At 33.9% G+C, this 11609-nt stretch overlaps 1 protein-coding gene across 1 annotated transcript in view; it reads left to right on the top strand.

Annotated features, from left to right (window-relative positions):
- Nucleotides 1-1131: 1131 nt before the first annotated feature.
- Nucleotides 1132-11609, top strand: part of LOC111087445 (Down syndrome cell adhesion molecule-like protein 1 homolog) — an 80155-nt gene continuing 69677 nt past the window's right edge. Inside the window, exons 1-3 of the mRNA XM_022394082.1 lie at nt 1132-1157; nt 5029-5143; nt 5594-5772. Of these exons, the coding sequence (XP_022249790.1) occupies nt 5064-5143; nt 5594-5772 (259 nt within the window). The 5' untranslated portion in view covers nt 1132-1157; nt 5029-5063. The remainder of the gene's footprint in view (nt 1158-5028; nt 5144-5593; nt 5773-11609) is intronic.

Genomic DNA, 11609 nt, shown 5'->3' with positions numbered 1-11609 from the left:
CCTGTGTACACTTTATATTAGAACACTCACCTGTGTACACTTTATATTAGAACATTCATTTGTGTACACTTTATATTAGAACGCTCATCATTGTACTCTTTATATTAGAATACTCATCAGTGTATACTTTATATTAGAACTCTCATCTATGTACACTTTATATTAGAACATTCATCTGTGTACACTTTATATTAGAACACTTATCATTGTACACTTCATATTAGAACACTCGCCTGTGTACACTTTATATTAGAACACTCATCAGTGTACACTTTACATGAGAACTCTCATCTATGTACACTTTATATTAGAACATTCATCTGTGTATACTTTATATGAGAATACTCTTCGGTGTACGCTTTATATTAGAACAATCATCAGTCTATACTTTATATTAGAACACTCATTGGTGTACACTTTATATTAGAATACTCATCGGTGTACACATTATATTAGAATACTCATATCGGTGTACACTTTATATTAGAATATTCAACTGTGTACACTTTATATTAGAATACTCATTTGTGTACACTTTATACTAAAACACATTTAATGAGCTAAAGTACAATAAAAGTCATGCTTGAGATTTTGTTTTTTACAGTTTACAATTCTCACAATTTATGGATCAAAAACATCTTATATTAGTTTGAATAACATTATTTACTTTCACAATGGAGAGTTCTAGTGTACTTTTGATTTTATTTGGTGTGTTTCCAATTTTTATGTTTTTAATCAGGAATTAATCTACCATAAATCATTCTCCAGTAGAAATGGATCAAATCTTCCTCATATGAAGAAAAATGTTCTCTTAAAAACGATAAAGAAAATTTACAAACATTAGTTTTGTTTTTTAATATTTATTTGTCTTTGAGGATCTATGTAAGTGTAAGTAAATTGCTTATTTTACTATGTATATATATATATATGTTATTTTTATACAAGCTATATTAATGATTCTAGTAGAGGGACACTACTCTTCAAAGTTATGCAAAGTATTCTGTTAGGGTCATGACATTTTAATGTGGGTATTGCTGTGTTAAGTATTATTTTTATGAAATATTGTGGTATTCTTAGACAATTTTCATTCTGTCTTATCAGAATTATTTTGCATTATAATTTTTCAGAGATAAAGAACATTTTATGGATAAATACATGTAAGTGTGGTTTATTGATTTACTGAAATATTCTTGAAAATAAAATTTATACTGCTGCTTTAAACTGAGCAGTACTTTACAATGAACATTAGTTAATGTCTTTAAATTTAACTGACAGTGCCTAGCATGAGGCTTGACGTAGAATATAATTAGTTATAATATTTTAAGTAAGAAAAATATTAAGTTAAATCCTTGCCATGCCTTTGGAAAGCACATGTGGCTGGTAGACTTGTATTCCAGTTTCAAGAGGCTCAAGTGGATGAGAATAGTGACCCATTTCCTCTTGACTAGATGGGGTGCTAGTCCACTGCAGGTTAACAGCTGGTACCCATCTTACAACTGGGTACACTGAGACAAGTGGAGTAAAGTGTCTTGTTCAAGGACACAGTAGTGTGACATGGACCACCCTTGAACCCTCAACCATCCAACTACAAGTCCAAAGCACAGAACCACTGAGCCATGCTACATGCCTACCTAACAATTTCAAATGAACATCATTATTGATGCTACTGTTACATGTTTACTTGTGAATATTAATCCTGATACATGACAACAGTTAGTAATTGTTGTAGAAGTATTTCAAGCTGCTCTACTGTGAATAAGAAAAGGGATAATAAAATTAGTTTGAGTTGTGTTGGCTATGCAGTTAATACAGTATGTCAGATCAATAAGAATTACATACATAGAAGCACTTGAGCAAAGGTATGCTAATACTGTAAAGTATGAGAACATTTTACAGTGGTTCTATCCCAGTAGTATAAAAAAAGGGTTATTGTGTAAAGTGTGTGTGTGTGTGTAAAGTACTCTTCAGCTATACGTTTAACAATTCATTTACTAACTCTAGTATAAGACTTGCATCTCCTCTAAGTAGAAATTCGTAACACCAGAGTAGTGACAAGTAATCAAAGGAACTAAAACAAAAACAGATAAATTTCATGAAGACTTGTTACTTTATGATTAAAAGAAAGTGAACTCATAGTAATAAATTTGAAGAAATGATTAAGTATCTTCCTTGTGAACATGAAAAACAAGACTTTTAGCAATTGTTATGAGATATTAATTGGTGTGAATCAGTTTATAGAAGTCACTAACAGAAAGATGATTCCCACTTTCTAGAAAGACTTTTAACCTCATAGCTAACAAATGTGCTATAACTACTGAATATATAGGGGGAGGGGGTCCACTCAGTAAAAAAAAAAAAGATTTCATTGTGAAAACATTATTACACTTTAATGCTACAGATGTAGCATGGGCATGAATCTGATTAGCGGAATGATAAGATAATTTCATTGTAGGACACACGGAATTCTTATCACTTGTTAGGTAACCTGCCAAGCTGTACCAGACAATTTTTTGACCTGTATACATTTTTAGATACTGTACCTTTAAGATAAATAAGGTTTCTACCAAATGGGTATCTATTTTCCAACTAAATAAACATACAATTTTAATTTAGAGTTAGTTATTTGAAATTTCATTGTATTGGTACCTATTGATTTGTCATTTGTCTGTTTCACATTTTCACTAAACTATACCTTCATACATGAGAGAAGCCATAACTCTTGGGTAAAATGAACTGATGCCCCACCCCAGTGCTCAAATTTGCATTAATCACTTTATGTACAGATGAAAATACATGTGGCAATATTTGATAAATGGTGTACACTACTTACGTCCAGGAACATTATCTTGATGTATTAAATGTAACAGACGGTAAAGCCACAGCACTGACTGCTACCCTTCACCCCTTTTTATTTGCCAAAAACTGAAATCTAAAAAAACATTCTTTATCTAGATTTTATGATACATTTTGAGTTTTAGGTTCAAATATAAAGTCCACCAACATTTCCAAAACTGTCAGTTTTTTCAATTTGTCAGTTGTAATAATCATAGGCCTTAAAGAAATGTCAGCTGACTTAAGGAGCGAAATATATAAAAATCTTCTGGCTTTTAGTTATGAGATGATGTCTTACAAAGATGCAAGTGATTGATTTCCAGGAAATAAAAGTAAAATTGTAGTTGCATTACTTGAGTTATATGCCAAGAAAAAGATAAACTGAAATGAAGAATAAATGAATTTATCTTCTTAAACCTGAAATCATAGGTATGATCTTTGGTTTAACTAACATTCTTAAGAAAGTAATAAGTTGAATTTGTCCCCAGATCTTAAAGTTTATAAAATTATCTTTCTTTACCTTTAACCTAACTTTCTTACTAAAAGTATGCAAGATAAAAACAGGGATTTAAAACTAATTGCTGTAGCTAATGACAAGCTTCTCATTCAAAAGAGGTATGAGAAATATGGGACATTTGATCTTTGAAAAAATTATAGAAGAAACTGTAAAAGTTTTAATTGTTGCTCAAATTGCAGAAATTGATCACGTTTGAGAGAAATGTAGTTTCAGAGCTTTTAGATTCTTGTTGTGAGATAACGAGTTCAACATTTATTTTGTTATAGTTTTGTTTACCATTCATTTATTATTCTTTCTATTGTTTAGTTCAACTATGAATGTTTAGTTATATTAAAATGCCAACTCACCTTCTAACTAGAGCACGTTGAATATGATTATCTTTTTATTATGAAACTGACACAAGCATCCATTAGCAGTTATGTACAGATATTAATGTTAGGAAAGATTATGTAAATTAGCTAGTCACATGGGATGTAACCTCATGGTCTAACCACTAAATAAAAACCCTTTCTTGATCTTAAATGAGTAAGTTCATGAGATATAGTTACAAAGAGTTATTACTGATTGTGACTCAATATTGTCATTAATCATGAGAAGTGGTTTAATTTTGGAATTATTGTGTTTTTTCAGAATTAGTTGGTTTTTTCTTGTGGTTCTTTTACCTAATTCCATTATTTATTGAAAGTAATAACGTTGGTATTTATGTTGTATTGTTTATTAATGTTTGTTTCAAGCCCCAGTCAGTCACGGATATACTACCTTTTTCTTTGTTTTTTGTAAGTGATAAAATTTGTATTCCAATTGTTTGAAAGTTTTATTTTTGATTTCTATTGTTGTTATAGTTGAATAAATTGTTTTTTTGTTTAATGTTTGTTGTAACAACATTTTGTTTTAGTCTTCCTGAAGACCTAACATTATTTCATGAATACGAAAACTATGAATTAGAGAAACTGAAGGTTCGTTGTGATGTTTAAGAATCAGGAAACTTTTGAGGGACACATTAAGAGTAAATATTTTGTAGTGGAAAGTGTTAAGATATTTGGAGAATTTCAAACACAAAATTAAAAAATATCAAGCACAAGAAGTTCAAAGAAACCTTTTTGAACTTCAAGAATTCTCATTTTAACTTTTGAGTAAAGAAATCCTTAAGGACATTATGCTGCCTGGTATTTACTCAAACTCTTAGTGTTCATTAAGTATTCCAGTATGAGTCGCATCAATTGAATGAGGCATTAGTTAGATGAATTTAAATAGCTCTGAAAACCAGCCTAATGAGATTTAATATCAAGGAACCTTCAAGTTTATCTGATGAAAATTGCTTGGACCCTCCTGAAAAATTCTTCTGTAAGGATAATTTTCAGTGTACTCTTGTGTTTTATGTCTTTTTTTTCTTTTATCTATATTTTGTATTACACTTGCTGTTAAGTTTGTAATTTTTAACACAGGAAAATTTAATACTTATACATTTAAAATAAGTAAACTGTCCAAGTAAAATATTCCAAACATGTTGTGTAACCTTCAAAATGTTTTCCTTTTATCTGCCAGGGCCTCAATTGAAGTTTGGTGAACTAACCCCTGTTATTTAAAATCTTCCTTTTGTATTCTGTTTATTATTATTTTGTCTATAAATAGAAGGAATTATATAATGTTCTATATAACAGATGGTGTTATTTATCTAGTTCCTGCAAGGATTATCAGCTTTGGTCAGTCTTTAATGTCTCTTCTTGGAGGTATGGTCTTTCTACCATGTCATGCTGTTGGACATCCACAACCTGGACGCAAGTGGACAGTTGGGTATTACAGCCTTTTTTAGCAATGTTTATTTTGATCATATAATCTGTAGACTTAATATAAGAATGAAAATTGTACTTAGTTTAATCTAGGTTTGTGTTTTGATAGAAAACAACAATACAATTTTAATAGTACCAATTTGTTCTTTGTAGCTTGTGATTTTTACTGACTTGATATTTAAAACTAGAACCAGTTTTTGAAAAGTGTTAAGTTTTTATTTATTACCAAAATATATAATATGCAATCAGTCTTTAGTGCTACACTATAACAATTAGTTTTTAGAACACTCTAATTACAGGATTATTGATTAGAAAATAAAATATAATGAAATATTGTCATTTAATTTTGAACAGACCAATGTTTATGTCAAATTTGAATTACCAGATAAAATGTATATGTTCTATTTTTTCAAAGAATTGAAAGTTTTCTGAATAATGTATTGTTTGATTTCAGGATTCGTCGTTTATTTCATTCCAGGAGCAAGCCCTTTGTAAAATCTGAACGAATGGAAGTGCAGAATGATGGGTCACTGTTTATTAGAAAGCTTCAGCAACTGGATACCAACAATTATACCTGTCATGTACACAATAAACATGGTGCTGATGAAATTACATATTCTTTGGCCATGCAGGGTAAAATAATTTAATACATTATTTTGACTTCTGTCCCCAAATGACTTAAAAGCAGCTTTGTTAACTTGCTAGTTAAGATTACCCCAATTTGGCTTGAAAACCACCCATCTTTTGCTTTACCTGATTATTACAATTAAGTAACATATTTTACAAATAATAAAAAGAAATAATTTATTTTTAGTCTAAGAGAACATATTGGACACATGCACAAAAAAGGAGTGTCATACTTTTCCTTGATAATTAATTATATTTATTATTTTCTATTTCTAGTCTTTGTTGTTCCTTGGTAAGATAATGGTAAGTTCAAGGACTTACAACTCTAGAATCCAGGGCTTGATTCCCTGCAGTGGACACAACAGAGAGCCCAATCAGGCTTTGCTCTAAAATAAACAGACTTCACAAAACCTTTAAAAGGGATTCTACAAAATAAATACTAGTGGCAAATCCTAGTGAATTATTTTAATAACAACTTAAAACAAATAAGCTAGTGAATTAACTGATTTCTGCCATATTGTATACTTAATGGTTTAACACAAAAGGTGTTTGCAGTCTCAGTAACTCTAGTAAAAGCAGTGTTTACACAGTCTAACCCTATATATATATCACCATATAGTTGCAAAGTACAAAATCTCATGTTCATCATAACTTAACCAAATGATAACAAGGGACTATATGGTCCTTCAAAGTTGTCATTGCATGTTCATCAATCCTTCAGAAAAGTACACATTTCAACCTATCTTTTACTTCTCAGGAAATCAGTGATTCCACTTTTCAGTTTCTGTAAAGTGTGGCCTCCACTATTACAAATGATAATATATTTCATAAGTACTTTGATCACACTGTTAGAAAAATAAAATTGTCACGACTGGGACCTAGCTTGTCTTTTCCTAATCTTGGTTCCAGTTAGGAATACACAAACTTAAGATTAGGAAAAGACAAGCTAGGTTCCAGTTAGGAAGACACAAACTTTTAGCTTGTCTTTTCCTAATCTTAAGTTTGTGTCTTCCTAACTGGAACCTAGATTGTCTTTTCCTAATCTTTAGTTTGTGTCCTTTCATCATATTATCTTCAGAATATATCACAAAGAAATCAGGGGCATTTATCAATCCACAGGATAATCTTATAAACTTCAGTATGATCATCTCTTACCCTTATTTTCTCAAGAGAAAATAAGTTATGAGATTTTATACTATTTCTTTAAGCTAACCATTCTATCCACAGAGTCATTCTAGCTGATCTCCTCAGAATCCTTTTCAGTAAGTCAATATCCATTTTAAGATGAAGAGTCCAAAACTGTGCCCAATATTCCTAGTGAGGCCTAACTAGTGATTTGTATAAAGAGAAAATTACCTCTTTTGGCTTGTAATCGGTATGCCTGCACAAACCCTAATATTCTATTATATTTTATACTGCAACAGAGCACTGCTTCAATCATTTAAGTGACTTATCCTATAATGATATGCGAAGACTTTTCCAGTCAAGCTATTGAGTTGCTTCACATCTGTATATTAAACTTCCTATACAATATTTTACCTGAACACAAAAAAGCTTTGTCAACTTATACTGCCTTCTACCAACATAAATTTTCGCTCACCACTAGCATTGATACTCCCAATATCTCTACATACTAGCATGCAAATAATTATGCAGTAACTCTTCACCAATAGGAGTGCGACACTACCCCTATCATAACTAGTGCCCTCATTAGTCTTGCAGCTGTTAACCACTTCTTGATTGGCAGTCTTATTGAATGGATGTGTTTGTGCCTGTGGTTTGATTCACTTATCCACAAGTTTTTCTTTCTTAATTTTTCTTCTTTAGTTACATTGTTTTTTACTGTTTTCGTTCTCCTTTGTGGAGAGTTACGAGTTATTTCATTTTATCTCCTCTTTCAATTTCATAAGTTATGCACTTGCAGTTTCAGGTGGCCACAACTACAACTGCTGTTACTGCTGCAGCAGAATTACCAACCATGTCCAACAGGTTGGAACTGCAATTCTTGGCCTATGAAATGACAGCTCTGGGAAATTGGTCGGGAGTTGACAAATTTCATGCAAATATCAGAACAAACTGAAGATTGTCTAACCACAGTTTTCAGTGATTGGGAAGTATTAGATTAGGACAGCCTTTTTCTCCCTCCTGAATATGCCTCTCAGTCACATGTCATTCTGGGGGACTTGCCCAGACCTCTTTCCCCTTTGGTGGATTTAATTGTTCAGGTATGTTATGTTCTGTCCTTATCTCCCATTTCCTATGTACCACCCTGCCCTTCTCAAGGAGAAGTCTTTGGGTGGTTATTTAGTGTTTCCTCCTTCCCCAGATATTGGGGTTCGTATGAGTTGTTTTGGATAGCATTTGCATTCTGTAGACAGTATGCCTTGATCCCCATGTGCTGTGGATGATCATGCTTATGATTTTCATCATTCCCACTTCCCTTATTTGGCTCACAGCATTTAGTGTTGCTTCTCTCTTAATGGGGATTGGACCCCAATAATTCGATTACCTCTTCTCTTATTTGTTTTACTCTGATCACCCTTCTTGAGTCAGGGCTGGTGGGAGCCAGACTCCTTCAACTTGCCCACGTTTGGAGGTCCTTGGTGGTAAATCCATGGGTTCTGAAAGTTGTTTCAGTAAGTCTTGTACTTCCATTGTTTTTCAATCCCATTTCCTTCTATCTTCCTCTGGATCTTATTTTTTGCCCACCTGATTCATTCCAAGGACTTCATTTCCACCATTATATGGAAGTCTGGTTGCTTCTTGCCTTCTCACAAGATGACTCAGTCCCACATCCTCAGTCTTTCCTCACACCCACACAATGTTTTAGTTCATCTCGGGGTGTTCCTCAACTCCCTCCTTTGTTGAGCCTTACCTGCTCCACTTTAGTTACAAGCAATAGAATGTCTCATATGCAGCATTTTATCCTCTCCTTCTCTTATTACACAAGAGCTTCTCTCTCTTTTGGGGACACAGATTTCTCTCAAAGCCCTCATTCTTCTTGGTCGCACCATCATCAGTGAGTTTTCTAAGATCAATTTAGCCTTGTTTGAGATCCCTTATATGCCCTCTAACCTTTCCCCCTCCCTTAGAGACTGATTTCAACTGGTGGTTGGATTGGAACAATACTACTGTGGGTATTCCTCTTCCTCCTCCTCATCTGTAATATCACCTTTTACGAACGCTTCTCTTTCTAGTTGGGGGTGTATCTCGACACTCATGAGGTTTTGAGGCAATGAACTCTTTCTGAGACCTCTCTCCAAGTCAATCTCATGGAACTTCATGTTGTTTTTTCTCCTGATTATTGTTGCCTTTTTCATGTTTTCTTCCCATCGACTCTGTCATCTTACCATGCCCTTGGCAGCACATTTCCATCTTCTTTTAGGGGACATCATCATTGCTGTAACTGTTTATCTGTATATAGTATGTACTCCTTTCTATTTCTTTGCAAGGGCCTTTAATGCATATTTGGATCCTGCTCTATGGTGCATGTTGCTTGACCAGGTATACTTAATCTTAAATCTGCACTGTATGACCTGTGATCATGTACCATGCTAGATGATTATGACATTGAGGCTTTTCCTACTACAGACCTGATATACAATTCCAGATGCTACCAGGTGGTTCCCAAGCCCATTTGTTTCTTCCGTGAAAATCCTCTTCCATGACCATTTTCCCATTACTCTTCTGCATTAATTTCGCCAGTTAATTCACCTGGCATTTTTTTTTCTCTTTCTCCTGATTATTGTTGCCTTTTTCATGTTTTCTTCCCATCAGCTTTGTCACCTTACCATGCCCTTGGCTGCAAATTTCCATCTTCTCTTGGGGGGACATCGTCAGTGCTGTAAATGTTTATCTGTAGGCGGTAAATACTCCTTTCTTTTCCTTTGCAGGGACCTTTATCACATATTTGGATCCTGCTCTGTGTTGAGTGTTGCTTGACCAGGTATACTTAGTCTTAAATCTGCACAGTACGACCTGTGATCACGTACCATGCTAGATTACTATGACATTGAGGCTCTTCATTCTGTAGACCTAGTGTACAATTCCAGATGCTACCAGGTGTTGGTTTATTGACTCCATGCTTTCAAAATACAATGTCATAGCACATATCCAGGTCATATTATGCTCATTGTTGATGTAGGGTGTTCTGCAGGACTGCTCATAGGTATAACTCGCTGTCTTTTATTTCCTAAATATGTTTGTCTCCGACCATACACTCATGGACTAACAAGAGTAAAGCAGACAGGGATTACTGCTGATCTCTGGTGATCCTGGCATTTGAGGCTCTTCCTACCACAGACCTGACGTATTATTGCAGATGCCACCAGGTGTTGGTTGATCAACTCTGCCAACATGATTTCACTGTTTTTAAAAATATGGAATCGAGGTCACCCATTGCAATGTCTCTGGTGCTGTGGTCCTCCGGAATCTCCAATGCAATTTTTTTCCTCCTTCTTCTAGTGGAGTATGGGAGCCCTTGCTACTTACCAGTTCCTAGCTGCTGGATGGTGGATCACAGAGGCCTGTCATTAACATTCAGCTGGGAGTAGGATGGTGGCATTCTGTTATTGTAGATGGTATAATGCTCTTCCTACAACAGACCTGATGTATAATTCCAGATGCTGCTAGGTATTGTGGAAGTGATGTACATAAAAATCACAAAACACAAAACTGAAAATTTGTATTATCTTCTCATGGATCCAGTGAACCTCTATACCAAATTTGGTGAAGATCCACCTACAGCGGGAAAAGTAGTAACATATTACTAATGAACAAAGAGTACTTGGCTCAGAAGGTTGTGGTTTCCCACGGGTGTGTTGTTTTTAGTTCCTTCTCACACCCCATCGTTTTCCTTTAGACACTTCCTCAAGGGGGATCATCTTCTAACCGGCCCTCCGCCTGTTGAATGTGGGATTTAGCTTTTTGTGAGAAGAGGTAAGATATTGTATTGGAAGTTAACAGTTTCTTAAACTGAAAATGTATTTCCAATACATATTTACCTCTTCTTCCATTTCCCACTTGTCCTCCCCACTTCCAGTATAGTTTGGTGTGAACTGGCTCTCAGATGTTAAGTTTATGTTTACCATATTAGTTCACTATATCAGTACCATAGAATTCCATTATAATTTATCAAGCTTAGTAACTAAGCTGTATTTCAGTCTGAAAAAAATATGAAATTTCGAGCAGACTAAAGACACAACCTACCTCCTTGAAACCATGATTCAAAAGAAAGAGATGGCATCCTAAGAATTTAAAATGACTAAGAAAGCCACTAGGGGGACATTCTGAGTGTTTGATTGGTTATTCATACAGTTGAGCACATGTTCCATTTCCTTCTCATAATTCTGTATGCAGGATGTCTCTTCCCTGCATTTACAATTGGGTGAGCTATGATTTCTACTAGTAATATCGGTTACAGATGTTGTCCTGTTCTTACAGTTGAGTTGAGGCAATTCCATGACCCTGTAATGCCAGGCTTGGTTTGTTGTTCTTCTTGTTCTTACAGTGGTTTTGGGAGTTTCTGGTCTTTGTTGCTAAAAGATAGAAACACTGAAAAAGGGAGAGAGAGATGTTGTTTATCCATTAAGAAAATGAATCTGGATCACAGAATATTTAATGAGCTTTCATTGTAAAGTGTATTATTTTGCTTTACACAAGAGGTTCTCCAAAGATGTTGAATAATAAATTTATAGATAAGTGTAAAGAATATATATATATTATCTTTATTAACTATTAACATTAAAAAAATACTGAAAAACTCGTGTGCGATCATTCCAGAATTATATTATATGCATCAAGTGCTTCTTATGAACATTGTCCACTTTTAAGTCATATATATA

The sequence above is a fragment of the Limulus polyphemus genome, unplaced genomic scaffold, assembly GCF_000517525.1.
Source record: "Limulus polyphemus unplaced genomic scaffold, Limulus_polyphemus-2.1.2 Scaffold2161, whole genome shotgun sequence".
In the NCBI taxonomy this organism is placed as follows: domain Eukaryota; kingdom Metazoa; phylum Arthropoda; class Merostomata; order Xiphosura; family Limulidae; genus Limulus; species Limulus polyphemus.
Note: the sequence above shows the minus strand (reverse complement) of the source record. Positions and strands in the feature narration are given on the sequence as shown.